At 38.1% G+C, this 18,151-nt stretch overlaps 1 protein-coding gene across 2 annotated transcripts in view; it reads left to right on the top strand.

Annotated features, from left to right (window-relative positions):
• Window positions 1-18,151, top strand: part of PRKG1 (protein kinase cGMP-dependent 1) — a 481,254-nt gene that overhangs the window by 392,629 nt on the left and 70,474 nt on the right. For both annotated transcript variants that reach the window (XM_030487822.1, XM_030487821.2), the window contains exon 8: window positions 9,697-9,762. In XM_030487822.1, the coding sequence (XP_030343682.1) occupies window positions 9,697-9,762 (66 nt within the window). The remainder of the gene's footprint in view (window positions 1-9,696; window positions 9,763-18,151) is intronic.

The raw sequence follows: 18,151 nt of genomic DNA, 5'->3' as shown, positions 1-18,151 counted from the left end.
AAAAAGTCATTTTTATCAGCATAACATACTTCTAACAGTTGCAGTATTCTCAGATTATAGATATAAGGGATTATTCCCTTTTATAAGGATGTGTTTATCAGAGTTCATTGTGATGCTTTTCTGCATAGTGCATAGAGAAGCAGGTGCATAGAGAAGACTCATTGGGAGTGAAATGTATCTTAGGCTGTTGCTCTGATTCCTTGCTTTCATTTGGCTTTATTAAGGAAATACATTCTTGAAAATGAGATCTGCAAAACTCTGTAGTAGGGATGCATCATGGCCTATGTGTGTGGTGTATTGTTTGAAGACCAGACCTTCTACCCAACCTGGTAGAAGGTTAGGCTTTTTTTCAGGTTGAAGCTCTATTTTCAGTAAAGTGTTACTGGTTACTTTAGTACTTGTAAATTTATCTTTTCTAATCTAATCTCTTTAATTTTGTCTTTAAAAACTGTAAACCAGATGTTTTGAGTAATACTTACATTGATGTTTTCCAAAATACTGTATGTCTTGTCCTCATCATAGAGCCACTTGGGTCAGAAGGGACCTCTGGAGCTCCTCTGGTTCATTCTGCTCCTCCAACCAAAGCCAGCTTTTGTTTTCTTCATTTAGCTGTCTTGCAAATGAAGCGAGATCATGCCTAGTAACTATGAGATTTTTATTTGGTTTTATCAAATAATACCTTGATTATTTTTTAATTTTTTTTTTACTAGATGAAGAGTAGCCACTAGAGGGGAGGTGGTTGTTATAGCTGGCCATGCTGTAACTGTAGGCCAAGATGAAGGTGATGGCATAGAAATTATTACAAATAAAAGGTAAACAAAGCTTTAAAAAGAAGGGACCTGATTGTCTCCATTCTCATGCTCAGATCAGTCTAGTTTATGAAACTGGACATGTGAATCTTCAAGTCATGAGTGCCATCATAAGTGGGAAGAACAAGACACATCAGAAGCAATGGGGCCATACATTGGCTACAAGCTGGAAAATGCGATGTTATATGGTCTTTAATTATCCTTCCAAATTTGTTGCAAAGGCTTGAAGAAAAATACTACATGTTGTGTCTGTGCAGGAGAACCCTATTTTTGGACAAGGGAACCACAGCAGGCATTATCTATCTGGACTTTAATGTAAAAGTTGTATGTGGCACCACATGGAGATGAAATGGGGCTCTTGGGCTATGGACAGAAGATGTTGAGTGAAGGTCCCAGTGAGGCTGCTCAGGGTAATTAAAGCATGTTGGCACACTCAGGGTAATGACAAACCCCTTATTCTGTGAAATAAAATGAAGTCCTTGACATCAGTGACAGCTGTTGTGTAGAAAGGAAGAAAGTAAAATGATTTGTGGGGTAGCGGAAAGATGCAGTGAATTTTGCCTGCAGAAGTGAAGAAGAGATAGGTGGACCTGGAGGAATCGGTAACATGGGGAGGAAGGTAAGATGGGCAGTCACCAGGGTTGGGGCACTCAGATCCACTGGCATGGTCAAAGCATTGGTCATGGGAAGAGGTAGATAAGAGTATGATGCATACCACATGCATTAGGTAGGATTGCAGTGACCTGAAATATAGGGGAGAGGGAATTTGGTACCCAGGAAGCTTTGTGGTGGAGGCTGGTAGTGTCAGCCAGCAACCAATGGCAGTGAAAAAATAGCTCCCATGGCTTATTGTCTAGATCCTGCTGCTGACATCTGTTAAGGAGAAGCCATAATCTCATTACAACTCCCCTTCTACTCTTTGCAGTGCTTAGGAATTTAACAACAGAATTGTTTAAGATATAGTTATTCTTAAAAAAAAACCCAAAACATGAATTCACAATAAATTCTTTAAAAATGTTGTTAACTGAAAAAGCCTTTTGTCATTTGCACATAGGCCAGACATTCTTGTAATGAGATATGGTTTCAATAGACAAATACATTACTCGTCACTTCAGCACGACAAAGGGTATTTGTCCCAGTGCTCTCATGCACAAAGCAGCCAAGGAAGAAAAAGAACATAACAGATATAGAAATACTTGAAGGGAGAAAAAAAAAAAATCCTGGCTTTGCACAGACCTCAACCTGTAAGAAGCTGCTTTGGATGCAGTTGTTTCCACTAATCTGGCTGAAGACTTTTCTGTGTTAATGTAGGGTTTGGAATATAAATATAATGGTTACAGCTAGTAAGGCTGGCATGGTATCTGAGTGGCACCGTTAAGGGATAACCTGATACCTGCCTCTGCAGCGATCACATGCGTGTGGCTTTTTGAGCACTCCAACACAGTAAAGACATTAGGCCAAGTGGATGTGGTCTCATTAATTCTTGAAGAGAAGCCAGCTGCCAGTTGTCATAGTGCTGAGGCTAATTGCTGCCTGTACAGTCTAATGCACTTTGTTCAAGCTCCTTGTGCATTCATTTACTCACCTATGAAATAGGTTTACACATATTGTTGTATACGTTTACTGCTTCTGAGATTGAACTGTGACCATATGAACCTTTTGCATGTGGTTTAGAATGCTATTGCGTAAGAACGGTATTGGTATTGTTCATGCGTAATAGGTGTGTCATATTACTTTTAACTCTCAGACTACAGTTGGATTTGATTTTAATCTAGCTGTTTTCATAAGTAATGGCAAGTTAGAAACTTACCACTCAGAGTGCTTGTGGGTTAAATTAGTTGTGGCAGAAGCTATAGTTTTTTTTTCTGAGTAGTTTGCAGTTATCAATTATGGATTAAATACAGTGAAATAAACTGAAAGTGTATAATAATGCCATTAATGCCACGACCTGGGTGGTTCATAATCCTTTCACATTGTTGCAGCCACAATTACCTTGCAGCCAGGAGTTAGCAGAAGAACCTGATTATGCCTCACAGCAAGGGGAAAATCCTCATGCTGACTGTCAAAAGAGTAGGTACCATCAGATTTTGCCAGCTTCATGGTAATCAAGTGATAGCAAGATGTTTTTTTCTCTTCTTTCAGATCAGGAGGGGCACATACTCTTCTCAGAATAGTTTCCAGCTGATATAACCCCCTCTAGGTTTCCTGAATCACTGGCAGCTTATGATTATGTATATAAATGTGAAGGTGGAGAGCAGGGCCTGATTTTACACCAACTTTTAAATATGCAACAAAAGGTCTCTGTGTTATCAATGCCCTTTGTATTTCCCCATTTGCTTCCATGTGGCAGGTACAGGTTTGATATTGTCATATTATGTATGATAGAGCTTGTCATAGTGCTTCATAGTGCTTTAATTAATAATATTTTTTGGCAAAATTTATCTACATTGCATCTATTGATTTCAGCATAGGTATTCTGATGTAACACCTGTTAATTCAGTAGCATCACTATGTCAGATCTGTACTCCAATAAAAATAACAGTAGTCATCTCATGTTTCTTGTGTTCATAGACCCAAGAGAACACAAAGTGAGAAAAAGCATTTTTCTCATTGTAATATAGGAATCAGATAGTGAAATATAGCAATATAATGAAATACAGGAAATGTTCCTACATATAGAAGTGTATACCTATATAGGAATATAGGGAAATACAGGGATATAGGAATCAGATATGAAATGGCATGTTCAAGGCTGGGCTGTAGGCAGTAGCAAGGCAGAGAAGAGAGCAGTCACAGTCCAGTGCAATATTTGTAACAGAGCTGTTTCCCCAAATGATGATTGCAAAAATTATATATATATATATTTTCTTTTAAATTAGGATGTTTACATTTGTACCAAAATAAATTGTATTTTATGTAAAATGGACTTGATTTTTCATATTCATGAAACTGAAAGGGAAGCCCTCCAGACATTAACTTTTTCATGAAATAACATCCGTCATTAACGTGAAGCAGAAAATATTTGTCAGACTTCACACGGCATCCTGAAATGATCCCAGCACATCATGACTTCTTGGGAGAATTTTGAGTTAAAACTTGTCATAATCTTAGCGTCAGTTGTTGGGAGTTTCATTTGCTTTTAGAAGTGTTAGAGTACAGTAAGGATGGAGCAGAACTTTTTTAACCAACAGGGTCAGGACCTATTCACCATCTCTGAGTCCTTAACTTCTTAAATATTAAAATAAGTCATCAGGAAGGATTGTTTTTTTATAAATCCTGTTGTGCAGTCCTTGCTAGGACTTAAACCCTTCAGATGGAGCCACTGGCAGTATAAATATATTTTAGCAACAGTAAGTGCTAATGATATGTTCACAAGACATAATTTATTAAAAGGGATTGGTACATTTTCTAGCCTGATTGAACGGTTGTATGGTTTGCTTATATTGAATTAAAAAACTGTAAAATAGTATTTTTTTAAACCATTTTCTCTGAATGAACTGTAATTTTTTTTTATGAGAAATGTTTCCTTTTCCCGGTAGCCATATAGCCTAAATTGCAGAGGAGCGCAGGTGGTCATGTGCACATTTTGATACATGCTTTCAAATTGGGGTACCTTAAAGCAATATCTCTTTCCTACCTTATTTCATTCCCTTTACAGAGGTCTGATTTTAATGCCTATGGGGATTTTCACGGCTTTTATTGTACAGCATGACTCTTTTCAAGTGCAGCTTTTTAAAGTTGTACGTTTTATTAGGTTCACATTAAAATTTTATTTTAGTAGACCACATTGTGTTTATTAATTCCAGTAATGTATTTTTATAGTCAAAACCAATGGCAAATGGATGTTGTGTTGTCAGAAAGCTGAAGCATTGGGAAACCAAACACCAATCTACAAGGGGTCTTTTCTCCTATGGAAATCAGTCAATAGATTCAGGTAACTGATACAGACCATGGCTTACACCGTTAATCATGATGGACTACATCACCATTCTGTAGGTCTGCATTGACTTCACTTCAGCGATGGCAACGAAGAAAAAGTAGGAAAGACAGTGTAGACTGACACAAATTCTACCAATTGAGGGTACCTTAAAATTCCATGTGTGTTAGGTGATCACATCATTTACAGGGATTGTCCTAATGTTTCAGATAAAACTTCCTAGAGGCGACACCTGTCTTGCTCAGACTGTGATTCTTGGGAAGAGTGGTGGGCATCCTATCTAAATGGGCCTGTAGACTCTCAAAGGGCTATTGGCTGCAGCAGTATCCCAAATTGTATATTTAGGATTGTTGGGGTTTTTTCTTTCTTTCTTTAAAAATATGACGACAACCCATTTTTCTTTGGCCAAGTAACTGAAGGACCTCAAGTAGCCACCAGGTGTAGATGGGTCAGTGTCTGATCCTTGCTGGTTGCTCTGCAGAAACTGCTGCTTCCTGGGAGAGACCTATGGTAGAAAGCTCAAGTCCCATGGGACTTCTGGAAATGAGTGTTTAGATCATTTAAACTTGAGAATAGTGTTAATGAGGGTTTTCAAAGAAAAGATGGAAAAAAAAGTAGGTCTTCCCTGGTGAGCTTTAAAAATTTGCTGTAGGAAGATATTTGGAGGTTCCTAATTTGCTGATATTCAAGTTCTTTAATGCATTTTACCACTTTCCAGCACTATACACTTGACCTGGTACAGTATCTTTAATAAGGTTGATTTAAAGTATTAAGAACAAGGCATGTCAGAAATAAGCAAAGAGGGGAAAAAATGGGAAAAATCAGTTATTAACTTGAATTTAGCAGTAGCTCAAAACCCAGCATCTCTACTTCCCTGTATTATTTTCTTGGGCATTTTCTGATTACACCGTGACTTTCACATGGGAGATAAAAATTATCTTTGTCTATCTATTTATTCTGAGGGGTGGTACCCAAATTTGGCAATCTTCTGAAAAACCAGCCATAGCTCTAAGCTAGCGGTTTGCCTACCTAGAGAGCTAAAAATGTCTCTACTGTATTTTAGCTTGAAATCAATTTTGTCTGACAAAATGCCATCAGGAGACAAGCAGAAAAGGCTTGGCTGTAAATATTATAGTTCTGGCAGCAGGGTACTCCCACCTCATAATAAATACTATTTTGTGCTGGGAGGCTGTGTCTGGGGGGAACAATCCCAAAATCCTAGCAGAAATCATGCCAAGGCTGCACCAGTTGTGTCCCTCTTGCCTAACTGCAAGTCTTCAAGCAAATATAATGGTATATTGTTGAATTACATTATCCAAATGTAGTTTTTATTTATTTGATAAATTATATAGGCATTTTTAAGGGGCTAGGTGTGATAGGAGCTATGAGAGCCAGTGTTGGAGCAGGACTTTGATGAGTTAACCTATGAAGGAAGGTAAAAAAGATAGGAATTGTCTCAACGATTTTTGAGTCTAAGACAAATTTTTATAGCCTAATGTAAAATCAGGGAACAGAGGCTGATGTATGACCTTGCCTCTGATTAAAGCTGCCTTATATCTTTCATATTCACATTTTCCAGCACAGCTTTATAAATAGAGTCATCGATATACTTTTATCAGAAAAGTTCCTGGAAAGGGTTAAAAAAATTATTGTGCTTGAAGTAAGTTGTTGGCAGCTTATCAGAAGCAAAATTGTTGAAACTTCCAGAGTTGTAAGTGGTGAACTCGACTACAAATTAGAACGAGAAAAAGAAATTATATACATTTTATCTCTTAAATAATGTACTTGTGTTTACAGTGATGTGATAACACACTTTTGTAGAGCTTTAGGAACATTGCCATCTAATTCTGCTGTGGATTAAGGAGCTGAAGCACAGAGGTACAAGGTCTCCTGCCACAGTTTTTGGCACGTGCTCAGGGCAGGAGCTGTGCCCGCTTGTGTGCAGCTGCGTATCAATTTGTGGTTCCAAAATACCCTCCGCTTGTATTTCCCGATGATGCATCCTCGAAAGCCCCCGCAGCAGCTGTGACCTTTCTCCAAGTACCAGAGTCCGAAGCCAGAGGGGCTGTAAAATAACCCTAGCTCGCCTGAAGGACAAAATATAGTAACGGTTGGAAGGAAGCAGGCATTTTCCTGGAGGAAATGGTGGAGGCAAACAGTAGTGATGGAGTTTTCAGAGAGTGAAGGCAATTCCTCTGATGAAGAGTGCTGTTTCTCGGGGAGCAGCGATGAGTACTCCTGCAATGAAGTCCAGAAAGTGTCCGAGTCAGTGCTTGCAAGCAAGGCTTTCACATATTTACTTGTGGCATTTAATGGTGTGCATTTCTAATAATTACTTTTGCATTTAATGCCATGAGCTTCCAGTAATTACTTGTGCATTTAGTGCCATGTGCTTCAATAATTACTTCTGCATTTGATGCCATGCACTTCTAGTAATTACTTGTTGCATTTAATTCCATGCACTTTGCATAATTACTTTTGAATTTAATGCTGTGCACTTTCGAAATTCTAATAATTACTTGTTGAATTTAATGCCATATGCTGTAGCTGGTGGCTGCCTGTTGAAATACTACCTTTCAGGACACGGACTGACAATTTGTTTTGCTCGAAGGTGTCTGAGGTTAATTTGTAGACCAGTGGCATGGCCCTAGGTATGTTTGCCATTTTTATGCCTATGTGATGCGTTGGCAGTGTTTGGAAGTCTGAGTGTGTCTAGTATTTCATATCTGATGCACATAAAGGTTTAACATTTGTATAGAACTGAAAATACATTGGGTTTTTTTCCCTTCTGTTTTTAGAAACTTTATAAGACTTTTAATCCTGCTTGCATCCTGATTGGTGAACATTCACTAACACAAGAGCATCTGAGGTTTTTAAACCCACTACAATCAATTTAGATTGTGGAAACATAAAGCTGTTTTCTCCTATTGTTCCCTTCATTCAGTATTTGTGGAATGAGGCTCCTGCGTAAGTGGTAAGAGTGGGGTTTGTAGGCAAGGATGTGCAGGACGGCTTTGGAGATACCCAAGCACAGAGATTTCTTGAATTAACACTTCAAATGAGAGCCACTTTATCATTCATTTTTTTTTTTTAAATGTGGTTTTTTTCCCTGACTTATCAGTTATTTCTAACATAACATAAGGAAACCTCAGAATCGCGTGACTTTCTCCATTACAAAAGCCCTGCTGTTCCTCTGGTTCGGGTGTTTGTGTGAAGTGAAATGCCTTTTGGGAAAGTGTCTTCATTCTACATTTATTTCATGCTGATTAAAACTATACATTAAGTACAAGATAGTGGAAACCTTAACAGTTACTTGTGCATTTTAATCCCTAATGTTAACGTTTATTTAAAATGTTTGAACTGAAGCAACCAATGGCTGTATTTTACCTGTCTGTAATCAAATAACTATAATATACTAACTATAATCACGTCTATAATCTGCACCTGTCTTTTTGTGACAGGAAGGCATCTGAGATAATGGAACAGATGTGTTAAGTTTTATCTGGAATTATTAAACAACCAAAAAAGTTTGCATACTCATTTTAGTGTATTTAAATACTGGCAAAAGTTGGCTACAGCAACATAATAGGATATTAGATATTATCATTCCTTATCCTCTCTATATTTACCAAAGTTTTAGAAGTTAATAGATATAACTGTTTACTGCTACTTAGCTACTTTAAATTACCATAATTTTGTTTATCAGTATGGATAAATTAGCACTAATACATGCTTATTTTCATTGAAAATAGATTCGAAGGCATCATTTAAATGTAGGCTTGAATATTAATCTTTCATTCATTTGTATATCTGCTTGCTTTGTTATAAGGATATTAAAGATAGCTCAGAAATAATTAAAGTCAATTAGTGACTACCTTAAAGGGAGAGTGCATATTCCTATATGAGTGCACATGTACCACCCCTTTTTTTTTTTTACTATATTACTGCTTTGAAACCTCCAGTCTTTAATCAGGGGAACTGCTATTTCTAACAGCATTTTTAAATCTCGTTTTCTGCTTCGGTGGTAATGTACAGTGGTTTTCCAGTCTAAATTAATTAGGTGTGTTTAAAAGAGGTGGGTCTCTTTTGCCTGTCATCCACTTACCTTTCATATATGGAAAGGTTTGGAGTGAATTTGAGTAAAACAGCAACTCTGAATCATGTACATTTGTTTGGCCAATACAGATAATGTAACAGCATCTCTTAAACTCTGATGAAAAGGTGAATCAGTCTGATTAAAATGAATTAACTTCATATTGTATAGCTTGGGCTGGCCACAGCTAAATTCTCGGTGGGGCAGGAAGAGGGAGAACACAAAGCATTTGGTAATGAAGATACAGAAAAAATTCTAAGTGCAATATTTTTAATTTCTGGAAAGCTGGTGAAAATAACCAGCACAGTGTTTTAATGTCGAGACCTTTCAAAAGCTCTGTCCTAATCAGGCCCCTTTCATAGGCACAGTTCCAGCCTCCCCCGTGCTCAAATAGCAAATGCAAGTCCTATACATTGTACCTGCTCTGAGTAGCAGAGCTGACATCCTCCTTAATTAGATGCTTCATGTTCCAGCACTGAGATATTATGTGGGGGTTTGAAGAGAAGGACATAAGCAGAAGACTAAATGTTCATAAATAAATCTATGCATATAGCTAGTATTTTGATAAAACTTTCTGTGCACAAACGTGCATGGTAAGAAATGAGGCTTTGGCTAAACCAGATGAAAAGCATGGTCTGATGCATAGCTGGATGTCTTATTTACAAGGGGAACCTGTTTCTTTTTTTCTGCTCATGCGTGGTTTTTAGCTTTTGCGTTCTTGAAGCCTTTATGGATGATGAACATCAAATCGATACAGGGGAAAAGCTGAAGTGCTTAAAGAGTGTAATATGTTTGGAAAAATAAAGATTGCCATGAAAATAATACAGTATATTTAAGAAATTTTTTTTTTCTTTCAGGGAGGATGTCAGAACAGCCAACGTCATTGCAGCTGAAGCAGTAACTTGTCTGGTCATAGACAGAGAGTAAGTACATAATTTTCCTGCTTTGGGATGGGGAATATCTCCAGTTCTCACCTTTTACAGTTTTTAGGTAGAGCCTTTGATCATTTTCTCCATTTAATTTTGAGTAATGCAGTCACAGTATATATGTGACCTTGATGAAGTAGAGGAAAGGTCCCCCTAAATCAATAAGATAAAACTCAGTAGTGGCAAATGCAGACAGTGAAGAAGTGCAGAAAGACGAAATGGAAATAAATGGGGAGATAGCATTACCGTGGAAATGGATCCAGGCATTATGCTTGAACACAGATTGAGTTTGTGTCGTCAAAATGTCATGAAAGTCACCAAGCTTCTGGCAAATGTTAGAGCAAGATGTTGTTATTCTACTCTATGTAGGAGACTATGGCGAGCCTGTGTCCAAAGGATGTAGCCGTGCTTGAAGCTGTGTGGCTCAAAGGAGATAGAAGAGATCAGGAGAGTAAAATAATGTATAGAGAGTTTGAAGTAATTTGAGGGGATTAATCTAGAAAAGAAATGCCTGGGATCTCCAGAAAACAGCGCTGCAAATTGAACTGTTCTCTACAGCTGTTGGGAATGGGATTAAACCAAAAGTATCATTACAATGAAAATTCAACAGAACTCTTGGGGTAGTTTTCTAGTTGTGAGGGCAGTGAAGCACTGGCATAGACTATCAAAAGGTACAGACAAATCTTCCATAGGAATCCATGCAAAGGAATGCAGTATTGATCTGTGAAACCATGAGAGGCAGGTAGATTGAATGGGGATTAACTTTTCATTGCTTCCGCTGGTGCAAGAACTGAAAGAAACCTGCAGGAGGGAGGTGAAAGCTAAAAGGAGGTTTCTCTTCACATGAGGATCACTCACAGAGCCATAGGAAAATAAGAAAAGTTTTCAGGTGTTCAAAAGGAAAAGAAATCTGCTGGTTTTTTTAAATACGTAGGACCTACGTCCGGGCTAGGAACTTTCAGAGAGGTGTAGAAGAGTACCGAGGCAAGTATCACAAATGGTTGCTCTGTCCTTGAACCCCTCCCTGGTGCATGGCACTGTCAAAGGTCAGATGCTGAGTTAGGAGTTACCTCTTAAGCCCTTCTTATATTCTGATGGGATATATGATTCTGTGTTCAAGTATCTTGTAGGGATGATCTACATACACTCAATCCTGCTAAGCTCCAAGTGGTTTGTATATAGTTATCTTACAGTCCTGCATTTCTAGAAATTTAGTCTTTTGTAATGGTTGAACTAGGGAATAATACTTAAAAAATCCGAGGTCTCCTGTTACGTTAATTTGTTTATGATTAAAAAAAAATAATAAATTATGGTCTATCCATTGAAAACAGATGGTGAACTTCAGGACTGTCAGCTGAGTGGCTTTCTTTCGCATGGACAAGCAAGGTAGCCTGGTAGATTAAAGTCACACTATCCCTTATCAATCTGTGAGGCAAAGAGAAGAAGAATTGACATAATTAGATAATTTAGCAAGCATTAATTCAAATAAGTACAAAGCAACAAGTAATTTATGCATTTTTTTCTGAACACTCTGTAAGAGCTATTTTTGTTTTGCACTGTAGGCAAGTAACTAGTAATTGCAGAGTCAGTCAATCCTGATCATTTTACAGACTGTTTTTTGCTTGTCCCTTGTACCTTTTTTTCAGTATATAATGCCCTTGAAATAGTAAGGAATTACAAGTCAAATATAAACTGATGAAGCTGTAGTTAGTCTGTACCATAGATTCTAGTAATGTTCTTCAATTAGTAGCAGAGAAACACTATTTGTAAGAATCCTATTTATAGTGCAAGAAAAGTAATGCTATTTATAGCACTATTTATAGTTCAAGAAAGGTTGACCTATGTCCTGACTGGTTCTGACTTTCTTGTCATAGCTGTTCTCTTAGGATATTATTAGGATATTATTAGGCATGTGAATAACTGTAGAAGCTAATTTTAATATGGAGAAAATCTACTAAGACTTGTGTAAATTTGGAATACTGTGAAGATGCTGTTCTGCTAATGAGAAAATAAAGCATTTCTTTTGATCCAGATACACAGAATATTACATTTGTTATGGTGGTCATGGTAAATGTTCATGCTGAGTTATATGCAAGGTAGCATAGGAAACTGGAAGTCAGTTTTACTTACAGGAGTTCTGTGCAGGAGGAGTGATGCATGTCATTAAGGTTGCCTAATATTTTTTGTTGCAAGACAAGCTCTTTACCTAATCAGATGTGCCTACTAATGCAGAAATATTTATGCTCACTATGTGTCTCGATCAGAAACATTTCAGGAAAATTGATGTTGCCATTTCGAAGAACAAGTTATAGGAAAATATCTTTTCCTGAATAGTCAATCCATTTCTCTGAGAAACTGGAGAATTCCAGTCTGACAGTAGGGCTTAATATTACCTGTTGGCATTATCTTGTTATCAGGGTAACTTCTCTGGCTTCAATGTAAAAGTATTCCCAAGGCATCAAAAAATTGTTCCATAGAACACCTGAGAGCCACACTGCTAATACAGCTGCCATACTTCCATCTAGTTAACACTTGAACTGTAAGAGTCACACTTTGGTATCACAGCAGATTATTTCAAAGAGATGGAAGACTGGTCTCTGGGTTTGGCAATATGAACAATTGTAGGGCTGTTTTATTTGCTGGAGGGTTTTGAGGCTAATAGTAGAGGAAACTTTCCTTATATGGATGAGCCAGGCCACCAGGCAAGCTCTGGAAAAGTTGAGTTTGATATGGGACATTGCTTAAGCATTGAAAGATGAAATGGTTTGCCTAAAATCATATCTGAAATTCAAAAAATATGTATTACAATGCTACAGGGGTGAAGCAGTAGGAGGTGAAAATGCCACAAGGAAAGCCAAACAGTTGTACGTGATGGATGTTTAATTACCCAACTCTCATGATGTCGATGCTGCGTTGCTTTTTGATTTCCTTGTGAAATAAGAAGGCCATTACAGGCACAAAAATGCCAAAAGTAGTAGTATAGCTGTTTCTTGCAAATCTATGTAGACATATTTTGCAGCAGTGGATTTTGTGCAGCCTTTTCTGATGTAGGCACGGGCAGAGTCATGATATAACAAAGAAAAACACATGCAATGCAGCAAGCATTTGATGTGTTCCACGGACTTTCAACCATTTTTTTTTACCACTTGTCCTGAAAATATTTGTTAGAAAGGACAAGATTGACATTCTTTCCATCATGCAATTATCTTTTAAACTGCTTTCCTTTACCAGAATAATGAATTTCAGTGGGTTTTGGTCCTTAACACTCAGTTTTCACCACACAGGAGGTGAGATAAAGTCGATCATCTGGCTCCAACCAAGCCATAGGATAAATTTCAGCTAACTTTGCTAAGGTTTAGTGTCAGATTATTTTGCGTTTTTCTCCCATGTGAATGAATAAATATGGCTTGTGAACAATGTCCAAGTTGAACATCCTTTTCTCATAATTGTAGAGAGGTGGATTTGATGGATGGAATGTTTGATAGCTAAGAAATTGGCTGGATGGTTACATCCAGAGAGTGGTGGTCAATGACTCAATGTCTGGATGGAGATCAGTGATGAGTGGAGTCCCTCAGGAGTCTGTATTGAGACCAGTACTAATATACATAGATATAGTGGGATATAGACAGTGGAATCAAGTGCACCCTCAGTGAATTTGCAGTTGACACCAAGCTGAGTGTTGCAGTTGACACACTTGAGGGACAGGATGTCATTCAGAAGGACCTGGACAAGCTTGAGAAGTGTTATGTAAACCTCGTGAGCTTCAACAAGGACAAGCACAAGGTTCTGCACCTGGGTCGGGGCATCCCCCTGCTATCAACAAAGGCTGAGGAATGAAGGGATAGAGAGCAGCCTTGGGATACTGGTGAATGAAAAGTTTGACATGAGCCAACAATGTGCACTTGCAGCCCAGAAAGCCAACTGTATCCTGGGCTGCACCAAAAGAAGCATGGGCACCAGGTCAAGGAAGGTGATTCTGCCCCTCTACTCCACTCTCATGAGACCCCCACCTGGAGTACTCAGCACAGGAAAGACATGGGTCTGTTGGAGTGGGTGCAGAGAAGGGTAGTCAGAAAACTTAGGAAAGGTTTGGTGTGTTCTTTTAACGTAATGAAAGGAAGAAAAGGTAACAGCATGTAGGTTAATAGCAACAGGGGAAGTATATTTATTCAGGGAATGGAAGTTACTGAAGCTGAGTGCATGTGATCCTTGAGCTGGAAGCTGTATAAGGACAATGTATTATTCGCTGTAGTTCATAGGGGAGAAAAAGTGTGAGTTTGAGTTGCAACTGGAAATGGTTCTGAACTTCAGATTTGGAAGACATGGAGAAGTGGATGGACAAAGAACTGAAGCATGACAGACACCACCTGAAGCATTGCAGATACCAGCTGAGACATCAGTGGATGGCAAATGTCTCAATAAGTACCATGGTTGTTCAAAGGTAATATTCGTGAACAGGCAGAAAATGTGACCTAGGAGAGGGGAAAAAAGGCACAAAATAATATGTTTGTTGTGCTGGGGAATGAATATGAGCAGCAGACAGTTACAGGAGATGACAAAGCAAGGAAGAACACCTAGCTTCAGACAAGAACTGGAACCTGTGAAGAAATCCAGACTGTGAGTGTGTGAAGAAGGGAGATTTTGCAGCCATTATGGGAAATTATTCAGCGAATCTGTTGCAGAACTGAGAATTGTGCAAGGAGCTAGAGAGGGCAAACTGAGGCCTCCCAAGCAGAAGGAACCTTGGACACAGAGACAATGGAAATATGATAGAGGAGTGTATGTCAAAGATACAACTTAATAATCAGTAGGAAAAATTTCCAGGTAATTTCATGTTACAGTCAAAGTTAAAACATGTCCATGCACTCTGTTGTTGAAGAGAAGGATCCACTAACCTGATAGGGAAAATATGAGATGGTGACAAAGGTGATCAAATGAGGATGACAGCTTTGTTCAGCACTGGGCAGGCTGATGTCTTCTCCATGTTCATTCTTAATGGTAAGACGGGGTTGATTTAGCCAGGCTGTCTGGAGGGAAGGAGATATTCTTCCTTTCAACCCATGAAACATAGAGGGAGGCTTAGGAAATTGGCTTCAAAAACTCAGCAGAATCCACATATTATTCATGGGAATTGTAAAACTATACATCTGACCAATTCAAGGAATGGTAGAAGCCTTTGGATAGTTGGGGAGCCAGACAGCTCATTGCAAAATACACAGGTTTTTTTCTGATCAAACTTAAGATCTAGGTAAACATATTAATATTTTATAACAGTTGTTATTTGTCAGGTGTCTTTTATTCATTTTTATTTCCAAGAGCAATTTTTTCTTTACAATTTATAGGCTTTCTGTGTTTATTACTTGCTAAGAGCCTATGTGAAATAAAATCAAGATTGTTGCTAGTTAAGTTTCCTATTGTGATACTGCAGTAATTCATCCTTTGGAAAGAAACAAATTGTGGGAGATTCATGGTGGTGTTGCCTCTAAAGAGTTTCAATCTTGGCCCTGTTGTAGCTCATCTTAGTGAATTTTCAGGCTCCCTGGCGGGGTTATTAGATTTGTTGCAGAAGCACAGATTACCTGGTTGGGGAAAAGTTAATAATTATGATGTGCTGGATTTAACGGATTGGTCCTCCAGGAAATTTTCTATAAAACATCTTCTGATAAAAACTGTAGACACAAGCGGGACGACTTTGAGGATCTGTTCTGTAATCAATTTGAATAAGCATGTACAGGCACACTTTACTTGCAGCTACTTTTTATGGGCATAAAGCTGGAGGAAAAGGTTCAAAACTCATTCCTAACATTTTGATCATCATTGGCCCCCTTGAGAGAGAAGTTGGTGAAACTTTTTAAACTTTTCTTCTTCTTTCCCACACATACCTCTTGAAACTGAAAGTGTTTAGATTCTCCTGAACTGTAAAAATATTTACACCAAAGTTGATTCGGGTTCATCTTTTATTTATATGTGATTGTTTTTACATATAATTTATTTATGTTGATAACAGTATTTTCCTGGAGTGCTGAGATTTACCAGGTATAAATTTTGTGGGTGCTGGGAGTATAAAAATACCCAATGCAAATGTTAGAGAGAGAAGCTGAAGGATAACAGCCACAAAAACTCAAGGCACAGCTGCTGCTGACGAAGGCCAGTAGTGCTGCAAAACTATGTGGTATTTGCAGATATTGAGTGATAAATGCTGTCTTTTCTGCTTATTGTCTTCTTCAGTTATACATATTAAAGTGATAGAGGATTTTTTAAGGAAGCTTTGTGAAAATTTCAGGTATTTTCAGATTCTTCACTTTTGATTTTATGTTTTCTGTGTTTGAAAGCCTGATTTTGTTTTTTAACAGGGATAGCCATGAGATGTCAAGAAAGGTTACTGTATCAACCCTCTTGGCAATGGAAATTGGGGAAAAAAAAAAAAATAGAAAAGTATTATCCTAGCATGACTGACTCTATACAAGCTGAGCTGAATTCCTTCATTGGGTATTTTAGGTTTTACTGTTTTTCCCAGTTAGGTAGAAGTTTATCCATGGAGAAAATTGGCTGTGAGGAGAGAACAGAAAAAGTGAAGAGAGATGGCTATGTGGAGAAAAAATACCAAGTGGTTTTCTGACTAAATTCTTGGGGAAGTTATCGACCAAGATGATACTTCAGCAGCACTGAGATGGGGAATAAAAAAGTGACTCGAGTGAATATCAGTATCTTGCTGAGTCCTAAGTCTTGCTTAAGATATTTTAATAAAAACTTAAGGACAGACTGTTGTTACTCATTTCGGTGACTATTTATTTGCCCATATGTTTCACTAGACACAGATCTATTTTCATTACCAAAAAAATTAGATGTTTAACCCTGCCACATTTTCCTAACCACATGAAAGCAAACCAAGCCTAGCTATTTTAAATTGCATTTTAAGCCTTAAGTCATGTCTCATAGCATTCCAGGAGGATTAAGGTATTCCTGTCTCTCACTTAATTGCCTAATTATCTGTTGTGGTGCAAATGAGCATTAACATACACATCTTGCTTTGTGTTTGGCTTCATCCTATGGCACATCTTCAGCACAAGAAAGATAAACTTTGATTGAGCTGAATTTTTCATATTTTTACTGCTGAGAAAGGAATTTGGGTTCAAAAAGATACTCTGGTGATTAACATGTCTTAATATTGAAAATTATAGCCTGCCTAACAAAATTTCTGTGCAAGAGTAAAGGGGTTTTCGCCTTCTCTTCCTCGTTGAGTTCCTGTTGCTTTCCCCATGCTGCATAAATTATTTCCTAGATTGTATCATTTAAAATATTATGAATTAAAGAGAACGGAAAACACAAAAGGGAATTTGTGTAGGCAGAGGATATTTCCAGAGTGGTGATGACTCTAATTATGCAAAAGGCCACCCTGGAAAGGCCCATTACAGCACTATAGATACAAATAAGTACAAATACCTCTCCTGACTGTGGCCTTTTGCCTTATATTTATTACAATAATGAGTAAAATACGTTTTTTTCCAGCTGCTGTTCATAAAGCGAGATAATTAAGCCTCCTTTCATTCTTCTGGAAGTCATGTCATCACTCACCACACATGTACACGGGGTGCCTTGCTTAGGGTCAGGCATCTCCTGATGCAGCAGGACACTTAAGTACCCACTTAAGACCATACCACGTGTTTAAGCTGCTTGAGCAAAGTGCGGTCCGAACAGTTTGATTGTGCTCAAAGGCCAAAGTCACCCTGGTTAACCTTGCGTGTCGCAGGATATTGCATTTCCCACAGCTGCCCTCTACTCAAGCCAAATACATCAGGCTGGTGAATGCTGCTCATTGCTGTGTTTTCACAAGCAGCTGGGGTTTGGAACTCTTCAGCTAGTAGGTTTTTAATCTGTGGTTCTTTATCCTATATAATGTCATGTGATCTGAAACCAAGTGATTTAGGGGGGGAAATGCAAACAATCTGCAAACTGTTACCTTTATTAACCTGCCCTGTATCTTCCTCACCCGCTGAATAGCATTGTGTTTCATCCTAAAAGTCTTTGTTGAGAGAGGGCCATATTAAATATTCTGTTCTTCTTCCTAAGTTTGTAATTCTGGCCCTAAATGGTGATACTTTTTTCAAAAATTTTTCATCTTTTCAATTAATTTTTTTCAACTTCTTAATAGCCATTTCTGTTCTTTGATTCTATGTTTAGTGCCTCAGGAGAGTCACGAACGTATAGAAGCCAGAGGAACTGCAAGACTTTCATTTCTGAAGCTGTGACCTTAAGGCAGAGATTAGTCAGGAGACTGTAGTTTACAGCAGTGTCCTTTCAAATTAGCCTCTTTTCTCATTTTATAAGTGGTGCTTTCTGTCTTGAAAAAAAGACAGCCTATGTGTGACAGACACGCTAGGAATAA

This window comes from Strigops habroptila, chromosome 5 (genome assembly GCF_004027225.2).
Source record: "Strigops habroptila isolate Jane chromosome 5, bStrHab1.2.pri, whole genome shotgun sequence".
Classification (NCBI taxonomy): domain Eukaryota; kingdom Metazoa; phylum Chordata; class Aves; order Psittaciformes; family Psittacidae; genus Strigops; species Strigops habroptila.
Note: the sequence above shows the minus strand (reverse complement) of the source record. Positions and strands in the feature narration are given on the sequence as shown.